The 25,828-nt window shown below is 39.8% G+C and overlaps 1 protein-coding gene across 1 annotated transcript in view; it reads left to right on the forward strand.

The window, feature by feature from the left end:
• Window positions 1-25,828, forward strand: part of ARID1B (AT-rich interaction domain 1B) — a 426,117-nt gene that overhangs the window by 46,941 nt on the left and 353,348 nt on the right. Inside the window, exon 2 of the mRNA XM_040627997.1 lies at window positions 779-973. Coding sequence (XP_040483931.1) covers window positions 779-973 — 195 coding nt within the window. The remainder of the gene's footprint in view (window positions 1-778; window positions 974-25,828) is intronic.

The raw sequence follows: 25,828 nt of genomic DNA on the forward strand, positions 1-25,828 counted from the left end.
GTTCTGGCTCTCCTGAATGGCCTTGGCCCTGAGGCCCATGGGCTGACTCACTGAACCCAAAATAAAACTCAGAGTCTAGTTTTGAACTGGTTATGTTTGGTAAGTTACTGACATAGGGAAGGTGGCTTGTGACTCATAGTCTGGGTGCCTATTCATGCGCACTAGTGATCTTTGAAAATTTTTACCCTAGACATTCTGTATTATCTAAAATCTACCCTTTCACTTTCTAATGAGCACTCAGATGCATTAATGTTTGATCAGGATTGCAGACTCAGGTCCAAATTAAAGTAGTTGTTCTAAGAATACTTTGAAGTCAAAAAGCCTTGCTAACCACTCAGTATACTTGTCTTTATTACTAGTAAGCTAAAAGGAGCTGGGTGGATTAGCTATCATGCTCATTTCCTATATAGTAGAATTTTAGATGCAAATGTTTTCTCTCTGCAAACTCTTCTCTTGTTTACACTGGATCCCTCGTAATTGTTAAAACCTTCCTAAAAGTAAACAATAAATGTCTTGTATCCATCTAGGCTTTTTTCCTAAACGTTCTTCTGGGTTTTTATTTGCCAGCTTGTTGGGTTCTTTTAATTAAATAATTGACTTACAACATATTAGTTTTTGGTGTTACAACATAATGGTTTGATATTTTTATATATTGTGTGTTTTTAATGTTGTCAAAAGTAAGGATAGTTGTGTTTTTAATGTATATGTTAGTGTAGTAAAATTTCTGTCTTTGTAATAAACAATGATTTAATCTGTGTCTTTGTTTATTTCTTCCCAGGGCAGCCCAATGGATCCTATGGTGATGAAGAGACCTCAGTTGTATGGGATGGGCAGTAACCCTCATTCTCAGCCTCAACAGAGCAGCCCTTACCCAGGAGGCTCCTACGGCCCCCCAGGCCCACAGCGGTATCCAATCAGCATCCAGGGTCGGACCCCAGGGGCCATGGGAGGAATGCAGTACCCACAGCAGCAGGTTTGTACTGGTTTTAACCCCACCCCCTTCACACTGGTGACCTTTTGTCTTTGTTGCTTACTGTCTGACTTAAGATTGGTACTGAGAGAGTGAGGGGGCAGTTCACTGATTTTCTTATTTCTTTTAATTTTCATAGTTTCTTCCAGTAACTACACATGGAGTTTCCTTTTCTTTCAAAGAAGGAAAAGTGGTGAGGCGCCTGGGTGGCTCAGTCGGTTAAGCCTCCCACTCTGGATGTTGGCTCAGGTCTTGATCTCAGGATCGTGACTTCCGTTGGAGCTGGGCTCCATGCTGGGCATGGAGCTTGCTTAAAAAAAGAGTGGGGTGGGGATGGGAGGTGGTGTGCCTTGGTGGCTCAGCTGGTTTAAGCATTGGACTCTTGATTTCTGCTCAGGTCATGAACTCAGGGTCATGAGGTGGAGCCCTGCCTGGGAGTCCCAGTGCGGAGCCTGCTTAAGATTCTCTCTCCCTGTCCCTCTGTCGTCCCCCCGCCCCTTGCGTGTGCATGCACAGGCACTTTCTCTTCTGGAAAAAAAAAAAAAAGGGAAAGTGAGCTTCTTAGGAAAAAGCAGACAAAAATACCTGTTTGGTAGAGGGGTGTTACTATGTTATTGGGGGTATTTGAAAGATAGGCAGTTTCATCATTTGCACCAAGTTATATAGATCTAAACCCCTGAAGTGAACTTGGCTTTCTAACATTTCTGATGTAAGACTGGCAGATTTTGAACTGTGAATAGACTTCTAAAGATGAAGTTCTAATTATTTAAAGAATAAATAACCATGAAAATGACATCAACTTTGAGAGAAGTTTTTTATTCTCCCAAAAAGTTATTTTGCATGTATTTCTTAACATATTAATTTCATACAAGAGGATTTGGTATGTGTCTGTTTTCTTAGATTTGGATGGGTTTTGTGTTTTTACTTAAAAAAAAAAAAAAGACTCCTCTTCCTTTTAAAGACCCAGTATTTTTCTCCTTTTTCTGTAGAATCAAATAGTTGGAGTTACCTTAAATGACCATCTACCTTCTAGCTGTAGTAAACCTGGTTTCTTGGATGCTGGAGAGTAGATCCTTGTTATGTGGGCCTGAGGAAGCATGAAATTAGGAAAAGACTAAATTAGATTCAGACTCGGAAGGGTGTTTAGTCACTAGAAACACCAGAAAGCCTTATTTATAAATTCCCACACCATGTCTTTAACCCTGGGGTTGCGTTGGGCTGATGCTGGGTTCTTCCATAATGTTGCCAGTAACCCATCCCGGGGTTTCATATACTTCCTTTCTGGAAATTCTTCCCTACGTTTGACCAAAAATTATCTGTGGGGAAAAAAAGCCATTGGACCCGACTTTTCTTCTCGCTAAGGTGCACGTGGAGAATGATACTCTGATGTGCTCCAGAGCTGAGTTCTCGAAGTTGCATCTGAGCCTTTTCTTTTATAGATTGGATATTGTTTTTCCTCTTTATCTTTTGTCTCTCCTTAGGTGATATTTTTATTTTAAGGTTTTTGTAGGGAAAAATAGAAATGGCTCAGCGTTTGAGTCCTGATGGCTCCTTAAACAGCCTTTGTTACTGTCAATAGTTCTTACTCTCCTTTATTAAATTGGCCGCCCAGAATTCTCTCAGTCACTTGCACACTTAATTGCTCTGTTAGTTTTTTTCAACATGATTCCTTTCTTCCAGCAATATTTTGCTGCCTGGAGTAAAACATCTTTAGCTGAGGCTACTAATTGTGAGGGGGAAATAATTTGTACATGATTGAAAAGTAAGATGTGATTCTCTCTTCCTTCTAGTTTTAATCTAATTTGCCCTTGGTTGAGGGGAAGAAGGCCCTGGCAGCTAGCTGCCAAAATCCTAATTCTCCTCTGTAGCTGATTTCCTTTGGGGGCTGATGGTTCTGTATGATAACCCTGGCCACAGGGGGAGAGTAGAGGCAGCAGGGAAGAAGTAGCAGGACTAGCGGGAAGTAGTAGTTGCTAACCACTCCTTGTTTTTCTGCATCTTCTTTCTTTCCACTGTAGTTTCCTGATGTCACATTTGAAAGTCATTTCCAAAGGCGGTGTTCATGGCAAGCTACCAGATGCTCCTTTATCTTTTTCTCTAAATGAGTTCAAGTCTTATATTATAAGGTTTTGACATTGGCATAGTTTGCAATCCCAAAGTAGAAATCCAACAAATGGAAAGAGTGTGTAAAGAATGATTACCCAAGGGGCACCTGAGTGGTTCAGTTGGTTAAGTATCTGACTTCGGCTCAGGTTATGATCTCAAGTTCCTGGGTTCGAGCCCCAGGTCAGGCTCCACACTCCACACGGAGTCTGCTTGAGGATTCTCTCTCCCCCTCTTCCTCTGCCCCTCCCCACGCTCATGCGAGCTCATGCCTGTGCGCACTGTCTCTCAAATAAATAAAATCTTAAAAAAAAAAAAAAGAGAGAATGATTACCCAGGAATACATTTTTCTTATTTTCTTCCCCACATGTGTAAGGGTAAAAGTAGAGCACATACACAAATACATAGAATAGCCTTAATTTTCTTAGGTTCTTGGTGTTTTTTAATTCCTGTGGCTCTTACATAGTTTTGGAATCCAGCTACTCTTGGATTTATTTGAAGGGACAAATTGATGAAGATAACTCAGCAAGTATTTCAGCAAATTTTTAATTAAGATTTTAGATTAGGTATTTTACTGCTAACCAGAAGAAATGCCTAATTCTAATTAAGGACAGATCTTTCTGATAATGAAAGGAAAATAGTGTATCTGCTAAGAAACTGAATGCCCTGGCTGTGAAATGTCAAACTTTCATATTGAGTTCATCATAATCGAGGGTTCTAAGTAATCTATATTGCTTTTTCACCCTTTCGTTTAGTTATAATATAGTCTTAAAATATATCTTGCTTTGATGACTAAAAGGGTAAAAATAGCTGTGAGTGCATTTTTGAATGTGTGTAACATTTTAAAGGGGACGTAACTTTTATAATACCAAGTTCATGTGATCAGTTAGGTGTAGGCTAATTAATAATCTTGAAATGGGAAAAAAAAAAAGTTAAGAAGGTTTTGGGTAAAGGTTATTAGAGCACATTTACTTTGTTAGGTTTAGCCTGTGCTCTTTGGTGAGGAATTCTCAGTGAGTTGCTTTGTTTGTAAATTTTGGGTAATTATGAATTTGTCTACAGACAAGGTCCTGGCACGGTGATTGGCTGCTGGTCCTATCTGTTTTCTCCTAGTATTAATGTAATTGGCTAAGCATTTTTGTAATCATGCTGCTAATGTTTCTCAGGGAAAAACTTGAAAGATAATGATGACATTGAGTTTTTATTGAGTGGACATCATCACCTAGGCATGACTTTGCTTTGGATAGCCTCCAAAGCTTTCTGTGTTTGGTTTATGAACCTCTAATGAGCTGAATCCAGTTCATTTAATATTGCTCATATATTTCTGCGAAGGATTAAAATGCAGGAATTCAAGTTTGTAAATTGAGTTGCCCACTTACCAGCTGAGTGGTAAGTTGTCTTTGGCTCAGGGGTCACAGTTTGATTCCTGGCTAGCATTCCACTCCTGTGATAGGAATTTTAAATGAGTATTCTGGTAGAAAGAACTGCCATGCTTTTATGAAATTTAACATGGGTAGTATCACTGCTTGCTTTTTGTTGCTGAGAGTCAGGATGAACTGGCCACTGAGTGCTTGCTTTTACTGTTAACCTGGCGATTCTTGATTTGTGTGGCGATAATTTTATTTTTGAAATATACTCACTACTAGGTCTTTGGGCATGACATGATAATAGTACATCATTTTGGTATTTATTAACTGGAACTAGATTTGTGGTCTTTCCGGTGCTGATTCTCCCACATCATCAGGCAAAATACATGGCTAAACAGATTAGTTTTGCACAGTGCTCTAAAAACTAGTCTACTTGAGTTTTTATTGAGCCGAGAGGGGAAATGAATTTTCTATGCCTCTGTGGAGAATGTTCTGCCTCTAGGCTCCTGGAATTCAAACCTGGAGATGGTTAACAGAAAAGTATACTGGTTGATTTCATCTAATACAGAGCTACACAGAGGAAGTATAATCGTTAAGGTTACTTGAATCTGACTCTGAGTTTTTCAGATTTTTAAAAAACATAGATACTAAAGTACCCTTTGCTGGATCAGGGATGTGGGTGAGCAAATGTTTTGTTTTACTTCTCTTGTCCTTTGTGATCATAAATGTATACACAGGCCTGTGCTGAGTTGCTTTAAAAAAGATTTTCATATAAAAGAAATAGCACCCAGGGGAAATAGGCTACAGAAGCGGAGGTCTATTTATTTGTGTCAAGCACATTTCAATTACTGCATGTAGTGTGAGATTTTTCCCGAGTTATCAAGGGTTAGTGGGTTGATATTTTAACTATCCTTACCTTGCTGCAGAGTTTATATAATGTAATGCCTCTTGGCATTATAAAGCCAGAGCAAAGTGAGAGACTTAAGTTTATGAGTGTTTTTATAATGGAAAAACACAACTTTTTTAGTTTTAAAAACATCTGTATTGCAAAGACCTTTACAACAGTAAGAGCGTGATATAATAAGAATATAATCATTATTTTGAAAGATATTCTGGCAAAATTAAATAGAAATTAGTTATTTTTGTTAAGGTGATCCATCTGAACTTACCACTTAAAATAAAAACCTAATTAAAGTTGAGGTTCTTTTCAAAAAAAGACTTTAGAAATCAATAGGTATTCTCATTTGTGTCTTTAGTTTATCTTCTACACCCTTTGGATACGTCTATTTTGCTGTGTGTTTTTTGAGTAAAATATTTATTTCAGAACATAAGCATTTTATTTGGTACCATCTTAACAGCCAAAACACTTCTTCCAATGCAAATGTTTATTTTGGCAGCAGATGTTTCTAAAAGGAGACAAACATTACAATTGTTTGGCTAAAATAAATGTTTTCTTTGGGGTTACTGAGGCGGCCAAGCAAGTTCTAGGATTCCCACCTGTGTTACTTTATATTGTCAGTCTCTTCTGCTAAAAAAATGTTTACTTTTAAAAATACAGTTAAAATTATGTCTTGATACAGTTTGAACAATGTCTCTGAAAAGTCACGGTGAATGGGGAGGGGAGGATTGGTTAAAGAGGTTTTGGACATGAAATGTTTGTTTGGACTCAGTCTCTGAATCCTAAATGTGAATCTAATAATCAGGGCTTAATTTTGGTTTTGCCTAAAAAGACCTTAGACCTTCCGTTTTTTAAGGAGCATAATGGGGTGTGGTAGGATGAGAAAGGAAGGCTTGACTTAACATAATGGAGAAGGATGGGTGCCTAGTGTTTGTTTTAATTTTTTGATAGTTTATGTTCACCCAAAGACATACCCACCCACACACTTGCTTGCACACGCTTATATAGAAGAGAACATTTGTGTGACAGTGGTATCTTCGTGTAACAAAATGTATCTGTATATGCATATGAAATATATTAAGCATGTCTTTTATGTGTGTATAGATATACGTAGGTATATAAACAAACAAATACATGAATAAAATGAAGGTAAACATTTTGGGCAGTAGAATAATGAATGCCCAGAGAGTCCTTTCACTGTGTTATTTGTGGCATTTTTACATAGGCATGTTCTGTACTAAGAGACTCGGAGCCAAGCTGCTTTGCTTGTACACCTGAAATGTTTGGAGTCCTTTCAGCGGATTGCCGATTTGTATAAATAATGGCCTTTTGTTGGCCACATTTTGTCTTGATTTCCTCAGTTGTTCTTCATCAGCGAACATGAAGGTATTTAAGGTTTACCAACAAAATACATTTACACCTCGTATTTCTGTTTCCAAGTAGATAGCAGATGCTACTAGCTTTGGTGCCAAAGTTCCCTGTAGATGGAGTTTTGTACCAAGAGAATATTTTTGAAAAGATTTGTAGATATGATAATTTTTATTTGCTCCTTAAAATGTAAATTTCTGGAATACTTAACTGGTTTTATTTACTTTTTATGTTGTAGCTGAATTTAAGCATATCTTGAAGCATTCAGTGTGACATGCTTAGCAGAGGAGGATTCGAAGAGATCACGTTTCAAGTTAAATAGAAATTTTTAAATCGTTAGCCTTTTTCCTAAAAAATGAGCAAAGACCAGGTTTCATCCCTGAACGTTTAATGAGAAAATGTGAGATGATTTCTCTTGTAGTTTGGATAGCTGCTTTTACATTAGAAAGTTCATGTTGATACATTTGGTTTTTTATCTGAACATTGACATTGTTCTAGATATTCTAAAGACGGTATGTGATACACAGCGCCTGTCCTCTGCTTGTAGCTGATACTATTTTGTCACTCACATATGAATTCTATGTATTTTACATTCATGGACTTTCAACTAGAGTATCTCTTAAGCTTTTCTGTTGTGTTTTTGTTTTTGAGATGTGAATCTTAAGCATATGTTTTAGGGAGTATTAGAATTGCTTGAGTATATTTTAAATAAATTTGGTTTATTTGCTTTTACAAAAAGTAAAGAAACATAAAATGTGATATTTATGTTAAAATTTAAACAATTCAAATAAAGCTAATGGGTGATACCAGTGAAATCAACCACCCACATTACTTCAGTGCTCCCTGAAATAACCAGCTGCAGAAATCGCTAAACAACAACAAAAATCCCGGAAGATAAATGGACAGTTACAGTGACTAAGTGGAGTCTTTTAGGCCAGTAGTTCTTAAGTTCACTGAATGTAGTGTCTCTTCGGGTGCTTTAAACACTCCAGGTTTGAATGCTTATGTCAAGGACGTCTGAGTGCCACAGGTGACGGCCCCGTGCAGCCAGCGCCAGCCAGGTGTCAGAGATAGACCAGGAAGTAAGGACCCCAGAGCAGGTTTTGAGCCAGCAGCGTTGCCATCCTTTGGGGGCACTTGTTCTCGGGCCCTGCCCAGTGAGTCAGGAGCTTACCGCTGCCCCGAAGGGATGAAATGTGCCCAGAATCCGGAGTTGGGACAGTGCAGCCCTCGCTGATAAATGCTTGTAATCTGTGTGCGATGTTGGGACTTGGACCGCAAGATCTCCCAGCTTGGATATTCCTTTTAAAATAATAGTGTTTTTTCATTTTTTAAATTTCATTTAGTTTATTTCATTTAGTTTTAAAACTTAGAGTCTTGTGACTTCAGATACCATCTTCTGAAATTTATGGATTGATGCTTGATGGATTGTATTAATATAACTATTAACCCACATTCTTTAAAATTTTTTCCAGAGGGGAAAGAGCTGTTTTTTCCTCAAAGATGAGCAAATTGTTGCAGTCAGTGTGATTAGTTATTTACTTTTAATTTACTTTTTATTTTAAAAGATTTTATTTTTATTTGAGAGAGAGAGAGCATGAAGTAGGGGCAGAGGGAGAGAGTTGCAGGCTCGATCCCAGGACCCTAGGATCATGACCTGAGCTGAAGGCAGACACTCAGTCGACTGAGCCACCCATGCACCCCTAGTTTTATTATTTTTAAAGTGAAAGTTTACTCAGACAACTTCTTTCTTCTGAATACCTATTGTGTGCTAGGTATGTAGAATGTTATCTGTCCTTTTTAATATGTAGAAAATCATAGGGTTGAGATGCTAACTTTATTTGGAGTCATAAAAGGAAACAAAGAGAGACCCAGTAATTACTTACTCATTTAATACATTATTACTTTCTAAGTAGTTCTGAAAATTAGTATATACTGTACAACATTAGGATAAACTATGTGCAATGAATTCTGAACAGAAACAAGGACTTCTAAGACTTATGTTCTGTGCTACATTACTTTCACTCCTTTTTAACCCCCATGAAGAGGGATTTGGTGGCTGTATTTTTGTCTCTTAAAACAGGTTTTTTCTGGCCAGCTTGGTAGCTTGGTCAGTTAAGCGTCTGCCTTCGGCTCAGATCATGATTTCAGGGTCCTGGGATGGAGCCCCACATTGGGCTCCCTGCTCAGTGGGGAGTCTGCTTCTCTCTCCCTTTCCTTCTGCCCCTTTCCCCCACTCGTGTGTGCTTGTGCTCCCTTTCCCTCAAATAAATAAATAAAAATCTTAAAAAAAATAAAAGGCAAAGTAAGTTTTTTCTTTCATGTTAACAGCCAAAAGTGAAATTCTTTATGGTCAAAAGTTCTTTATGACAGTTTGATTATTTTTGTATGCACCAAATTTATGAAGGCCATTTTTACTGTTCATTTAGGAAAATAACATTAAAAATTAATCTGCAGTTGTGAATGAAATGAGAATAAAACACTTTAGCAGAGAAGGGGAAGAGACAGAAGATGGGTGAGAGCATGAAGGGAAGAAGGAAAACACAAGGCAACAAACAGGAAAAAAGCGGCAGCCTTGCTTCTCGAAGAGTGGCTGTGTGGACGCCTCGCTGGCTTGCTCAGCCCGGCTTCCTCAGCCTCAGGAGGAACTCCCCGTGTAGGATCAGGTGTTAGAAATTTCCTGGAAATTCTGGAGCTGAGACCTGAGTGTGGTTAGAGTGTATATATAAAGCAAACATCCCTTGCCTCCTAACTTAGCCCCAAACCAAAACTTAGTAACTGTCTAGGACAGCAGGAGTTACCCAGCTTCCTATTTCCTGCGAAGAAGTATGTTTAATCGAGAAAACAGACTGTATTCCGAAGTAACCAAACTAGTCTCTCTCTGTTGGTATTGAATCATTAAGAACATACTTTCTTTTTTAATAACTACCAAATAAACCAGTAGAATTGGCTCTTCAGGGTTACTCAAAGGCAAGGATCCAGGTCAATTTCTATAAAACATCCAACATTCAGAAACAAAGGGTAAGACTAATATAAATAGCAAAACCTGAAAGCATTGAATTAAAATGCAAAGGGATCGTTGCAGAGATAATTAAATTTCACTTAGTGGACCTGAGACTGAGAAAAACTAGCTGCACCTGGATAGTTGTAGCTGGCCCCAAGGAGGGCTAGGGAGAAATGTCTGATGGGAGGGGAACTTCTAGCTGAGATGCACCCCAGAAAAGACAGCCAAACAGGGACGGTTTCCCAGTACGTCCTATAAGGATTATGTGCCCCTTCATAATCAATATCATTGTTATCATTGCTTGCAGAGACAGCTGGGGAAAAGGGAAGTGTCAGAATAATTGTTGGCCTATGGGCTGTTCGACCTCAGAATACTTCTTTAAGAGGGGCAACCAAAAGGAGACTTCCTTTCATTTAATTAGTATATTACCTTTAAATTCATGAGATTTTCTGATATTCCAGTAATCTAGATATTTTAAGCATTTTACATCCTTGGACGTTTTCCTCAGTGTTTTGGGCTTTCCTAGAAAAGTAAGACTTTTCTTCTGTTCTTCCTGCTTGTAAGTCCTGTGCCCTTTGTCAGAGGTCTTAGAGATGAGAGGATCTTATTCCCCAGTAGTTGGCCAAATTTTGATACCTGGGAGAAGAAAAGGGATCAGAATTCCTTTTAAGTCCACTGGGCTGCAAGGGAGACACCTTCTCCATTGGTGTCTCTGACTGAGTTCTTTCCTCTTCTTCTTCCTTGTTGGTTTCAGAAATAAAGCTAAAAGGAGTGATAACCTGGTGACCTCATTGGCCCTAAGTCTTCATGACATCAGGTGTCTCACCGCACACTTGGAGTAATTCCTAGAATGATAGTCAAAAGCTGCCTTACCACATGTATGCATGAGGTCACGAGAGTGAATGGAGAATGAGGCAGACGGTCCCGGAAGGATTCCAGTGCCCACTGGGGACTCAGCCACTGCTGCCCAAAGCCACAGAAATTGGCAGTAAGCAGCATGCAGTGTGCTTACTTCCAAATCGAGGTCAGCTATGGTTGGTCTAACGGAAAGGATTTGAGCCACCTAACTTCATCCTAGCTGCAAGGGAGGCTGTGGATTCGAGTTCGGAGTTCTCAGTTGTGGGAGGCAGAGGTTTTTGGATACTAAGTCTTTAGAGAACACAGAATTACTCCTGACAGTCCCAGAGTTTCTCTTGCGTAAAAGTATCCCTCCTCAGACAGTCTTCCTGGTTCAGTCGATGGGGCTCCATCCTGCTTGCCCAGGCCTGGGCCTCACAGTCCTCTTTTTCTCAAGCTCTCAGTCCTTTAGAGAATCCCATCGCTTCTTCCTTCAGAATGTATCAGAAATGGCATACTTCTCACCACCTCAGTGGCTGCCACCCTGGGCGAAAGCCCCACACACCATCTCCCACTTGGATCACCGTAGTGGACTCCTGACCTCTGCTGCCCCACATTCGGTTTTCAGCAGAGCAACCAGAATGGTCCTCGGAGATGGTGTGAGTCAAACCATGGCACTACTCCTGCAACTCCTCACTTTCCTCAGAATCCCTGATGTTCCCCTTCATCCTCATGCCTGTGCCTGTGCCCAGCCCTTCCTTCTGCCTGAAGGCTCTTGGCCAGGACTTTGTTGTGCTTGCCCTCTTAATTTTTTCAGGTTTCTGTTCAAATGTTTATTTGACGAGCTCAGACTGACTTGAGTGAAATTGCATGCCCCTCCCGCCCCTTGCCCTGTTCTGTTTCCTCCATAGCACTTAACCGCTGACATGCGTTTGTTGGTTTGCTGTTGTTCCTATTCGGACATAAGCTGTAGACAGCAGGGACTTGGTTTTGTCCTGCTGTGGGCCCTCATCTAGAACAGTACGCACTTCACAAACATTTCCCGACCAACGAAGGAAAGAACTTGCAGAATTGGAGACTCTGGCCGGGGTAGTCTGTGGAGCCTGGTGCTGAAAGGTCTGAGGGTGTTCGAGTTCTGTCTGCCACCTGTGCTTGGCTGAGAGGCACACTCTTGCCGGCCGAACTCGAGTGCCCAGCTCCTTGCCGATCTGGTAGGAAGCCCACTGACAGCCGCTGGGCTGTCCCTGTAACCCTGCTGTTAGATTCCTGAGGAGTTTCTGGTACCTGAGAGGTCGTTTCAGCGTGTTGGTTCTCGTGGTTGCTTATTTCCGTGTGGCAGTGCTAGGGGCCCGGTCCTCTCTCTGATACTGACCCCACTGAGTAAATTGGAGACAGCTGCTACTTCATGTCATGGCCGGTAATGTGCCTCTGAATTCTCTTGTATTGAGTATAATAGTAGTAGGAGGAGACGAGCAAAGATTTCTAGGTCATAGCTGACCCGGATTTGGCATAAGTGTGATCCAGGCTCAGATCTTTGTCCTAACACTGGTCATTTGACAGTGCTTATGGAGGAAAAGCCCCTAGTGAGTTCGGATGCCATTTATGGGAAACAGACATTTTTCCAGTAGGGATTTATTATTGCTGGAGGAAGAGAATTCCTTCACATTGGAGGCAGAGCTGTGCTATGCATGGTGGGAGTATGGCGGCCATGAAAGGGGCTTAAAGCCCTCGGTACTAGTTTACATCCAAGCTTATACAGGAATTGTGTAAAAGCCAGTGATTTGTGGAGGAAAAAAACCTTAAATGTGATGTTGCAGTTCTCCATAAGTCAGACTGGTACGTTGACCCCACTGTTCTTAGCAGACACTGTTTCCCGTGTTCACAGAGTCAGAGCACTTCTGTGAAGCTGAGCTTTTAGAGGAGGAGGTGCGTCAGACCGAGATTTGGAATGGGTACCTTTTGCCTACACTGTGCTGTTGCTTGTTTCCAGAAGCAGAGGTCATGGCCACACCCAGAATGAAAGTTACACCTAGGTGGATAGAAATGCAATTTAGACCGAGTTTTACAAAGTGATCCCTGTGTGCTTTATTTCAGTTGAGGGTATATGATAGGTAAAGAATTCACTTTTAAGGAAGTACAAGGATTTAGGGCCTCAGTATCGCTGTGATCTGTTACCTGTTCCTCCGCATCGTGAGCGTCACTGTCCTCCTGGGCCTGGTTTCTTATTTGTGAACTCCGAGAGGTTGTCGCAAATGCTCATAATAACAGCTGTCACCGTGCCAGGTGTCACACTAGGTCCTTCTACTTGGGTGCTCTCACGTAACCCCAGCCGAGCTTATGTTTCTCTCCACTTTCTGAATAATAATAAGAGCTAATATTTATTAAGGACTTACTCTGCCAGGCTCTGTTTTACTTGCTTTACTTGGATTAGCACAGTCCTCACGATGGCCTCCTGGGGCAGGTGTTAGAATCCTCAGTTTATAGATGAGGAAACTGGTCATCTGACGTTGGTGGTTCAGATTCACGTGTTCACCCGATGGTGCAGCGAGAACTTCGGATCCTGGGCACTGTAACTCTGGGCCCACACCAGCATTAATTTTATGGTTCTGGTAAAACTGGAATGCTTTTCATCACTGAGACAAGAATTCATTTGGATTTTTGCATAGTAAGACTGATTATAGTTAAGGTTAGCCTAATTTTGACATTGAATATTAGTTTCATTAGCTTTGTGACCTTACAGGTTGAAAATGGAATGTTACCTAGGAGGCCTGTCACACTTAGAGTCAGGAGTTTTTTTTATTGAGGTGAAAGTTAACCATTTTATTATTATTTTTTGAAAGATTTATTTATTCGACAGAGAGAGTGAGAGAGCACAAGCAGGGGGAGCAGTGGAAGGAGAAGGAGAAGCAGGCTCCCCGCTAAGCAGGGAGCCTGACGCGGGGCTCGATCCCACGACCCTGGGATCGTGACCTAAGCCGAAGGCAGACACTTCACCGACTGAGCCCCCCAGGGGCGCGAGAGTTAACCATTTTAAGGTGTACAGTTCAGTGACATTTAGTACAATTCACAGTACTGTGCAACCACCATCTTTATCTAGTTCCGAAACATCTCCTTCATCCCAGATGACCTCCTGGTCCCTCTTAAAGAGTCACTTCCTGATTCCTCCTCTCCCCCGACCCTGGCCACCACTAGTCTGCTTTTCTGTGGATTTACCTATTCTGGATATTTCCTATGAATGGAATCATATAATATGTGACCTTTTGTGTCTGGCTTCTTTCACTTGACAAAATGTTTTCTGAGTTCAGCCCTGTGGTGGCACTTGTCAGTGCTTCATTCCTTCTTATGGCTGTACATTATTCTATTGTGTGGATACAGCATCTTCTGTTTTCCCGTTCATCTGTTGATGGACATGTGGCTTTCCACTTGTTAGCTACTGTGAATAGTGCTATTATCAACGTTTGTGTGTACGTCTGTATTTGAATATGGTTTTAACTGCTTTTGGGTGTATACCTGGGAGTAGAATTGCTAGGCTGTGTGGTGACCCTAGCTTAACTCTTTATGGAACTTGCCCAGCCTTTGTGGCTGTACCATTTTACATTAGAATCATAGGATTGTAACATTGGTCTGGTGTTTACCGAGACTGTCCTAAGGGCCAAGACATCTTACTAAACCCTTTGCATCTATCACCTCATATAATTCTTACCAAAACTATTACGTAGGTTATGCTCCTTTGCCAGTGGGGAGACCAAGTGGGTGGGTAGCTTGCATGGGGTCATCGTGCAGCCTCAAAGACCATGCAGCCCAGTGCTTCTCAGTGTGTGCCACACGTTCTGCTGACGTTGGGCAAGATTGTTTAGGGTGGCACGTAGACACAGCATTACATAGCACTGAATCATAGAGTAAGAAAGTTATTTTCTATGCATTTTGTCCTTCTTATGAGTAGAAGTCTGCTCTAATACCATTCAAACACTTCATAGCCCCTCTTCCCATCTTTTCATTTTATAAAGAACAGGCCTCAGTCTAAGAGCGTTGGACAGGTGTCAGCATCTAGTTAGAATGTAATCATACTCTATTGTCATCATATTTTATATTTTGTGATTACCTTCTATTTGTGGCAGGCAATACTGGCTTTCTATTTATGGTAGTAAATTGAAAGTTTTCTTTAAAATGAAATTATTTGAATTAACAAAGTGATTCATGTCAAAGAAAAACCGTTCATGCTGTAAGTGGAGTTTACGCACTTCCAGTTTAACTGAGCACACGTTTATTGAATGTGTACTGTGTTCTGTACTGTACTTGCACTGGGGAATGTAAAGATGATGATAACCAGGTCTTTGCTCCCTGAGTGCTCTGCAAAGAAAAAAGTTGAGCAGTGTGTAGTGAGTTCAGATATCGATGTTTACCTGGTGCTATGGCAACATGGAGGGACATTTTCCTGGGTGGGGATAGGAACAGGGAGAGTGTTAGATTATATGTGTGGATACAGACTGGTTCACATTATACCAGGTCCCTAATGAATTTTGAAAATCGATCTTTTGGGTTCAGATAAATATCATTATCTCATGCATCCATTTGATTTGCTATTATTTTTGTTTTACTGAATTAAGAGAGTATTATTAAGGTCTTCAGTGGTTTGTTCACTTAATTGTCATGAGACGTGTATTGGTAACTGTAGAGGAACTCAGAGTACACTCATGGAAAGACATGGACGTAGGTCTTTAGAAGACAGTATGCTGAGTGCTATAGTAAGATTTGGAGAATACGCGCTGGGAACAACGAAAGCTGCATGCAGTGGGTGATATAAGGCCTGGATTTTGGAGTAGGAGTTTGCTGGGTTTGGGAGAGGAAAGTGAGGGTGGTGCTTTTCAGTTCAAATAGGGCTTAAAGGGGTCTTTATGAATTTTACAGAATTTTTCACATTTTAAATTTGCACAAGCATGGAATCTAACTTCTTTTTTTCTTCTTGTGCCTTCAAATTTTCCTTTCATCTTTGCCCATATTAGTGCTTTGATGGATCAGTTCAGAAAGCAACAGGGTTCCTGTTTGAAGACTGGCTGAATCTTGGGTTTTTTTTTTTTTTTTTTTTAAGAGGAGAAACTGTCTCTCCATACTTAGGGTTGCAGAATGGAGAAAATTACTAATCTATTCATGTATCAAGAGGGGGCAGAAATGTGACATGTCTAAAAACATTGTTTTAGTAAGTAGATCTTTTAAAAATGGCCTATGATTCTATTAGCATTATTTTCTTTTACCTCAGAGATTATGCAAGACTGTACCTGCATCATATAATTACAACACCTCTTTGGTAGTTAAGTTTATACCTACAGAATGAGTATTAGCTCTTACAGTCTACAGTGCTCATGAATTCTTCTTGTAGAAATAGGAACCTGCCAGAACTCCAGAGTAATATTGAGACAATCAATACTGTGAACTTTTATTCCAGTGGTTTAACTAGGGTGAATGATGATAAGGAAATAGATAAAGAAGCTAAATTTTGAATAAAAACTTAAACATTGTTTATTTTTCCCCTTAGCTGAGCTTACTAATTGACTTTTATGTTTCAGTCTCTGACTTCTGCTTTTATGACCAGGAGTGTAAAACAAGTGCACCTCTCATCAGTTTTTCTGATGATTGCCAGCTTTATTTGTCAGTGTTGGCCCTGATAACCTATTTTAGGGCATATTTTCTTGTTATACAAAGTTGCATACATTTACTACACATCTTTTCAGATTAAGAAGGAAACAGTAATAGAGTGCTTGCTCATTTCTATTGATCAGATCCATATTCACTGTGATGAATAAGGTTTTCTCTTCCTTCCTCATATTTTTCCCCCTTCCATTATTTTTGGAAGCGTTTTTATTTGTATTCATTACATTGTTCTTATGTTAATGGCAAGATGTATGACTGATATTATATGATTATTAAAAATTAGATACTTGGAAATCCAGAGCCACACATGAATCAAGTCAGATGCTTTCTTTTAAAGGTAAAGAGGTGAGGGGTAACTTGTTTTAAGTTGATTACCTTATCCTAATTCTAATATGAGAAAGGAAGATTGCAAACCCTAGTGACCCTAGTGGCTCACCTGCCATTTGGAAACCAGAATATGAACGTATGTTTTGATTGTTTTGTCAAATATGCACACTTTAAATACCCCCACAGACTGTGGTTGGAATATCCAGCAAATGAATTATGAAGATTATATTAAAAGGACATCAGTGTCAGCATTAGTAAATTTTCCCTTTTTGTCATTGCTGTTACATTTGCTTAGTTTGGTTCTGGTGCATGGACCACAGGTTCACCTGTGGGTGGGGAATGCCGCTGAGCCCAACAGCCTTTTCTTAGTGAATTTTTGTTTATTCTGAAGGATCTGTCCTCTTTCTATTTAAAAAAGAGTATGTACTGTAAGAAATAATATCACAAGGTATTTAATGTTAGTTGGACATTTGGCCATGGATGACACATGTTAAGGAGGATCTGCAGTATGTCTCTCACTCAGTATAAAGGACTTGCCATTGGGAGGCTCACAGTCTGGTGGAGAAGACACATACATTGAAAAATTATTTTGAAAGTTTCCTCAATAACGCGTATACACAGTTTAAAAAATAGTATTACAAGGCTTCTTGTGAAAAATATCAGTTCCCATTCCGTCACTCCTTGCCCATGACTTCCAGTCCCTGGAGACATCCTTGTTCAACTCTTAATGGTTTATTCTGGTACTTAAATCCATATTTCTAAATGACATGATTATGTTGCTATTTTTCCATTTTTCAAATTTAGACTGTATCCTTTAACTCCACGATGTAAAAGTTAACTCTTATACTGCCCCGCCTTACAATTCATTTTCCCTGTCTTTTGTCATTGTTTATTAAGGTTGAATCAACATTCACTGTTTACATTAATAGGACTATATAACTGTCTATAGTTGAGACATAAACTATGAATATATTTTCTTCATATGCAACTTTTGGTTATCCTGGAGTTGATAATTGCCTTATTGTTTTACTTTAAAAAAATGTATAAATCAACGGTTTATCCTTATCCTCTGATAGAAATGTACAGTTCTCAATAAGGTGGAACCCAACAGTTAATCGAAATCTAGTGAACGTTTTTCATGTTCATGGATGCTCACCTTTTGAATAGCCTTTCTATGTTTGGTGAAATGTCTACATGTACAAGGTCTGCCTCCACAGTTTAGAATTCGGAACTCAGGGGCGCCTGGGTGGCATAGCGGTTAAGCGTCTGCCTTCGGCTCAGGGCGTGATCCCGGCGTTACGGGATCGAGCCCCACGTCAGGCTCCTCCGCTATGAGCCTGTTTCTTCCTCTCCCACTCCCCCTGCTTGTGTTCCCTCTCTCGCTGGCTGTCTCTATCTCTGTCAAATAAATGAATAAAATCTTTAAAAAAAAAAAAAAAAAAAAAAAGAATTCGGAACTCAAATCCATAACCTCCCTTGTAACTAGGATGCAGTCAGATGACTTAAATTCTTGCAGTCAGACCGACCATAGCAGATTTTGATCTGGAATGAAATGTGTTGCTTGTTTCCAAATTTCTATGGCTTGGCAGTAGTAGTTGAGTCCCTGGTCATAACTGGAGTCCCTCTGACTTGTTCTCTATTCTGTACATTATTACTATCGTGATTTGCTGCATACATGTAGTAAAACTTCCTTGAGCCATTCTTGGAATTACTTTGGCCTCAAACTCAATTTTCTAAATCGATGTCTTCTGTCTTTATGGTTTTTGTTTTTGTTTTTTGCTTTTTTTTTTTTTTTTTTTTGGTGGGAGGGACACATCCTCCAGTAGCTTTTTAGGAAGGGAGAGGTGATTCTTCTGGATATCAGAAAGATGCCTTTTCTGCCATCACACTTGATTGGTTGTTTGGCGGAGTATAGAATTCTAGATTGGAAATAATTTTCCCTCAGAAGTTACTGTTCTGTTGCCTTCTAGGCTACCAGTATTTCTGTTAAGAAGTCAAGTAAATCATCTTTTATGTCATCTATTTTTTTCCTGCTTGGTGACTTTAGAAGCTTTTTATTTCTCTGATTTCTAAAATATTGATGAGCTCTGGAGTTGGTTTTTTTTTCTTGTTCATTTTGCTGGACCTACCCAGTATGAAACTCAATTCTAGAAATTTTTCGGAGGGGAGGAATACCATTTTTGGATAATTTCCTCATCTTGATTTTCTGTGTTCTTAGTATTTGGAAATCTTACTAGTTGGATGGTAGAAGTCCTAGATTAACCCTTTGTTTTTTAAGCCATTTCCTCTGTCCCTTTTTCATTTCTTTGTCTTTTTACAATTCCTGGTAGATAGTCTTAATTTGTTTTCCAGCTGTTCTGGTGAATTATTTATTTCTGTTTTCTTAGTTTCACTTTCTGTGAACTTGTTTTTGGTCACTAAATTTTCTTTTTTTATACCATCTTATTCTTATTTCATGGATATAATAGTTTATCTCACTGAAGATCATTTTAGGATAGTTGTTTTTTAAGATTTGCTCTGTAGTTTCCTTGTCTGTGTTTCCTTTGAGTCCTTACTCTTCACTGTCTTTCCTGCTGGACACTTTCTTGAAATGTCTTGTGATCCTTGACTTTCTGTTCATATGTCACAGTTAGATACGGAAGAACAGAAAGCTAAGAACCAATAGAAAGCTGTGTGTACTTTGACAGGTGTGTCCACTGGTGGGCCTGGATGATGGGGGAGGGTATTGGACCATGTTGTTAAAGGATCTTCAAGTGTTAACTCTGTTGTCATCCCTGTCCCCCACCCCCACCCCATCCAGAGAGGAAATCAGGGCATCTGGAAGGTGAGTGTGCATACGCATACACACGCACACACTTCCATTTAATCCTCTCTTTTCCATGGACTCCTGTCTATTGCCAACCTCTCCAGATGGTAATCCTCTTGACTTCTGACAGGATTGGGGTGAGGATTAGGAAGGGGGGGTGCCCTGAACTAGTCATTACAGATATTTCACCCAGCCCCCTGCCACCCTCTGATTCCTGAGTCATTGGGGTTCTGAGCTTTAATTAGCTTGCTTCTTATCCTCTCACCTAGAACAAATTAAAACTTTAATTATCACTTGTCTATCTGCTTTTCTCCTTCCAAAATTTTTTTGACCTCTTATCTGCTATCATCTTAAGTTTTCTTTGTCCTTGTGGGTTTTTACTTTAGAAGTTTCTTTACTGTTACCTTAATGGGGTTCTCTGAGGGAGTAGAGATAAACATGAGTATTTAATCTGACATGTTTACTGGAAATCTCCACAAAGACCTTTTTAGTCAGTTTTTTTCTTATCAACCTGCTGTTTGCTTATGAGGTTTTCAGTGTGTGCTACCTGGTAATACAGTAGGACTTTTCAGTGGCTCAGGGAATTTGTAGACTAAGAATAAAACTATGAATAAATGCTCAACTGGAGTGTCCTGTGGTTGGCAGGGAGCCTGGCCTGAGGAGGCTGTGTGAGGCGGGGGTGGTGGCCTTTGTTTAGATGAGCCGGAAAAGCCTCATGGAACTCAGGAAGTGCTGCTCAGGGGAAAATGATCTCCCCAGCTGTGTTTAGGACAGAGCGAAGGGGAGGTCGGAAGTAGGAAAGCCCAATCAAGCTCTCTTACCAGCCAGAGGAGAAATCAGTGCCCCTGTCTGGATAAAAGTTCCCTAGTGAAGGGGAACTAAGAGGAGGGTCTAGTTGACAGAGATACTATAAAGGGGAAAAATTTGAAGGTTAATTGTATGTGAGAACAGACATATTAATGACAATTAAGTCAGAGATGATCCTAGTATTTTAAATTTTAAGGATATACTGAATGTGGTTGGTACATTCTGTAATAAGATTCTTAATGCAAATCTATAAGTAGGTAACATTTTTCTGGTTGTCCTTTGCTTTAGGAGGAAAAAAAAAGGGCAAGTTAAGTAAAACACTTTAAGCTTATATTTCTGGCTGTAGACCTCGGTCTATAAAAATTGTATGTGCTCTCTACCAGTGGTTTTCCAAACGCGGAGAGCAGCATCTGTCCCTCTTCACCGGCCCCCCTCCACCTGCCCCCTGGAAGCCACCTTAGGATCCAGTAAATACAACAGTGACGAGAAACAACGGTGCCTGAAACCCCGCGTGCCGCCTCCACCTTGTCCTGTCCAATGTCCTGACAATTCTCTTTTCAAATTCGATAATAAGAATCATGACAAAGACCGCAGAGAACCTTCAGCACTCAAAGAGGAAATGGTGTTCATTTAAGGCAGAAGACTGTACTAATGTCTGTGTTTACATGTAGTTTTTAGCAATAAGAGATGAAACTAAAAGAACTTTCTGATTAATACTTCTCTACCCGGAACATTACATTAAGCATCGTAGCGTAATCCTCGAGCACTTAAGCATTCAGTTGTGATCTTGCTGTATTTGAGTTTTATCTGAGGCAGTGGCTTCCTGGTATCTGTATGTGTGGCCCAGTGCCAAGACCAGTGTGAAACTAAGAACAACAACAGCAAACTGTTAGAGTAATTATAACAAAAGTCAAGTTTGTAGACTTATGTGTCAGGAATAAAAAATAAGAGTCCAATTTATTTGGCCAGTGTTTGGTGTTCGCATTGCTGTTTATGTAACGATACATATGGTCTTTCAAAGTGATCGTGTGCTTTCACCATGAAATATCTGTCTGCTTCTATCAGCTTTCACAAGTGTTATCTTTTTATATCCCCCTCACTATTAAAACACCAGTTGGTAATTAGGATACCTCGGGAAAAAAAATCTTACATATAGACTACCATCCTGGCTGGAGGCTGTTACCGTTCCCTGAACATTTTGGTGCCCTGGTGTTGGCCTCATCCTCAAGCCCCCTTAAGTTAAAAATACCCGGTGTGTGGTCTTGCCAGCTGGCCTGAAGCCAGGATTTTTATAGCTTTGTCTGGCCTGGGAATGGAGCTGAGCTCTAGGGGGAGGTGCAGGAGTCGCCCTGTGGGTAGGGTCCTCACTGGTTTGGGAGGCCCCATGGCCATCCTGTCTTTGCTCTGTCATCTAAACAAAACAGAAGGGTAATCTGATGCCAGCCTCCTCTCTGGTAGCTTTTGGTAACTTGTTTGTTAAACTAACCAAGAAGACAACTTGAAGTAAATTTTCCCATTATTTTTGAAGCCTGTTGTACCATCTGCTAGGGAGAAACTTCAGTGCCTGAGTACATATACTTTAACTAATTAATTGAGCACTGGCTTCCTAGAGAAACATGTTTATTAAATGTCAACTGATTTGGGACATTTAGTCTTCATTTCTGGTCTTCTGTGTCCAGTGGCATTTTTCCTAAATTATGCCTGGAATTTCCTTGGAATTATGCATGCTACTTTTTATTCCAAATTCTTGCTTGGTTTCTTTGGAAGGTTTCATTTATTTTCATGGTTCTTCCCTAAGAGTACCTAGAAAATCATTTTTATCTCCTTTTCTCTCTCCTGTCTTTCCTGGGTGCTGTTTTGTAGACCAGAACCGTAGGGTTAAAGTGATAAATGCCATTGACACATTGCTTTGTTTTGTTATTAAACACTGGTGAGGAATTGGGTGAAGTGAGGAATGATGTTACAGAATTTTTATTAAAAATAATTTTCGTGCCATACCCTTTAGTAGCCACAATGTGTGATCTCGTGCTTACGACTTAAAAATATTAAGTAGCAGACTGTGAATTCATGGAAGCTTCTCCTATATGTGGTTCAGAAGAGTCAAAATTTAAACACTGCTTTGTGTAAAACTCTTACCATCTTTGTATGTTTTTCTGGCCTGAAGAGCAGACAGTCACATTAATTTTCTCCCTCCTTTCTTACTCACTACTTGATGGAAGGGGAAAGAGAAGAAAAAGACAAATATTTGTGTGGGTTAGGGAGGGGGGAGGTGTTCTGTTTTGTTTTGTTTTGTTTTATTAAAGATTTACGGAGCGTGTAGGTGGTAAGCCAATTGTAACAGTTTGTGTGGACCCCGAGGAAGGAAGGGAAGCCGTGTCGTTGGCCCTGACACTGATGATTGAAGGACAGTCATTCACTTTCTCTTGTGAATTGAAAATGCACCAGAGTACCTTTTTGACACCAGGTTTTCTGAAGCATCACTGCTGTCCTTTTTGGAATACTCCCATGGATGTTTTTGCACAAAGTGGTATCTGTCAGAACTTGAAGTATCCTTACGCGGCTGTCTTTGAGCAGGCCGTGCTGGACAAGTTTTAACACATAGTTACTTGACACAGGGCTGATCACTGGGCGAGAATGTTTTACTGACGTGTAGCAACGTTGGTGAGCAAAGAGCTGTACCAGTTTATATACTTTACTGTCCATAATTACCACCCTCCCATTTTGAATCCTCACTTCTTTTTCTGAAAGTAGAAAAGATGAGACACGTGGTGGGAAATCTTGAGAATGCTGGAACAATTTATGAGTAGATTGGAGACCCTGTGTTGCTGGTCAGTCCATATTCTTAGAGCGGTTCTGGTGATCCCAGACCTCCAGCGTTCTTGTTCAGGATGGAATTCTCAGAAGAAACTGTGTAAATATTTTTCCTTTGGAGGAACTGTCTCTAAAATATAAGTGCCTTTTGTAAATTCATATTGTGGATTCCGTATTTCATAGGCTGGGAAATCCATAGAAACAGTCCCATTTTTAATGTCTTTTATATTCATGACTTCAAGGGGCTTAGTAGGCTGAATGCATAGGGACCACTTCCAGATCTTGTTGGCACACATGGTATTTTTCAATAAATAAGGTGCACACAACCACAAGTGTTTCTGCTTCATTTCCTGGAAGATGCTGAACTTCATAGTTTGGGGGGAATGGGAGAATAGTTCTATTCTCTCCCCCACGCCTCCATTATAAAGTACTACTTTGTAAAAGATTAAACATGCTTTGAAAATGTTTAAAGCAGAAATGGTAAAAAGCTAAAAATTTTCAGAAATCTCTTCAGAGATAACAGGTCTGTTGTATGTAGTTCTAAATAAAGTTTTAGAATGGTGTAATGTTAACACATACTCTTCTGCAACTTGCTTTCCTCGCTTAATGAATCTTAGACGCTTTCTTTGTGTTTGTACTGTCCATATCTAGATAATGCCGCACCGTATTCCTTTATGTGGATATATTGTCATTTGTCTAACCAGATTTCTGACTGAGGGATATTTGGGTTGATGCCAGTATTTAACTGTGACAAATGATGTTGTGAAGAGTGCTCTCTTACAGTTGTATCCTCATGAAAGTGTTCCTCTAAGATAAATTCCTAGAAGTAAAATTGGAGGGTCAAAGAGTCAGGGTTTGTTTTCCTGTAATAGGAGGAAAACATTTAAAACCCAAGAACTCAACTTTGCCTGGTCTTCTGCTTTGTAACAATTATCCTTTTACTGTATTATCAAAAATAGGACTCTAGGTAAAGTGCAGTTTGGAGGGGTGGGGGGAAAGCCTCTCAGGATTAGTATTTGTTTGGAAATGGATGTTTCTGTCATTTGACTTTTTTCTTTAGTTTTTAATCTGCAGGTGAAAAGCTTTACGTGAATCAAGTTTTAAATTTTAAAAGTTTTCCTTGCATTTTATAATAGATGGTTAATAAAATGATAAACGTGGTCTGTTTGGTATGAACACTAATTCCGTCTGTTTTATGATCTGTCCTGTATCCTATAATGTTGGGAGACTTCTTGAGCTTATTCTTCGCCTTTGAGTTCTTTTTGATTTTATAGTCAAATGATAGCTAAATGAAAGTCTAGAAAGAGGACAATGTCCATCAGTAAATAATCTGTTGAACACTGTTCTGTGTAACATGCTCAAAAATGGGCTGTTTCCATCCCTAGATAGCTGGGGATTTGATTGGAGTTAGAAGCTATAAATGCCTCCAAGTGTGCAAATTCACATGAGATAGAGTAGGGTGAATGGAAACACGGTTAACAATCCCTGACCTTAAAGTATAGGCATTTTTAATGATCACAGAGTAGCTCCTCATGTATTTAGTACAATTCCACAAATAAATATTTGACACACAAGAAGTTTAAGGATTTTTTTCTCTTTGAAAAATAAAGTCCAGCATGCTTGGGTGGCGCAGTTGGTTAAGCATCTAACTCTTGGTTTCAGCTCAGAGCTTTGGGCTCTGCGCTCAGCGTGGAGTCTGTTTGAGATTGTCTCTCCTCCTCCGCCCCTCCCACTTGCTTGCTCTCTCTCTCCGAAATAAATAAGTAAATAAATAAATCTTAAAAAGAAAATTAAAGTTAGATTTAATATCATTTCAGAATTTCTGCTGAGTAGAAAGAATTGTATACTTAAATTTTATCTGTGTTACCCATTTAAAGCCTATGTCACATAACTAGTTTTGCTGTAGTCCTTGCAACTGGTTTTTGGGGTTTGTTTTTGTTTTTTTCTAAACGGTTTGGGGCTCAGTAGGCAGTGTGAAAGCCACTGACCTGGTTGAAGATGCTAAACTTACTTAACCCTTCTTTGAAGCCACACTGAATTAAAAAATGCATAAAGGGAAAAATGGCTTAAAATTTTTTTTTTCCCTGACAGGAGAAATGATAGGCATTTTCTGTAAAATATCCAGATAATGTAACAAGTATTGAGACATAAAAATTCCTCCATAATCCTTCGACCCGGAGATAAAAACTGGTTAACAAGGTTTTGTATGAATCTCTAGAATTCGGCATCTATGTTTAAGAAATGTTTATTAACCGCGTGGGGCACTGTTTACTACCTGTTCTGTGTGGTTGTGGAGTCAGTACCGTGTTGCCATGCACAAGCTCTGGTTCCTTGAGTGCTCCTTTTACCTGCAGAACGAATCCGATACCTTGGGTTCTCTGTGTACGCGAGAGCCCCCCTCCAGCAGTAGGGGCTGTTCCTCAGTCTTCAGAAGCCTGGAAAGGGGACCCAGAACTTCTGACTTTGAAAAGGAAACATACACCCTCTTTGTTCTCCAAACACCATCCAGTCATTAAGGATTTGGCTAGTTCCTTGTTATTTTGCAGCTTCTGTTTTCCGGTTTGCTTTTGACACTCCCATATTTAATTGTATATTGAAGAAGTAAAAATAAAAAGTGTGTTTTTTACAGAAGAATGTTTTTTGGAAAGGATTTTTTCTCTCTTTGTGACAGTGGATTAGACTCCTGAAGGCCCTGGATCTAGGTTATTGCAGGGTTGGCCCTCTCTAAGCTGGAGCTGTCCAACTGCTATGCTATTTCAGACCTGGCCTATCTTTCCCTTTCAAGCTCCAGAGATAATTTATAGCTGTAGGGTGTCAGGAGTGGGTTTGAGTTGGGCCTGCGCAGTGTAACATTGAATTTTGCAAAGATTGTTAGTTGAAA

The sequence above is a fragment of the Ursus maritimus genome, unplaced genomic scaffold (genome assembly GCF_017311325.1).
Source record: "Ursus maritimus isolate PB19 unplaced genomic scaffold, ASM1731132v1 scaffold_13, whole genome shotgun sequence".
NCBI lineage: Eukaryota > Metazoa > Chordata > Mammalia > Carnivora > Ursidae > Ursus > Ursus maritimus.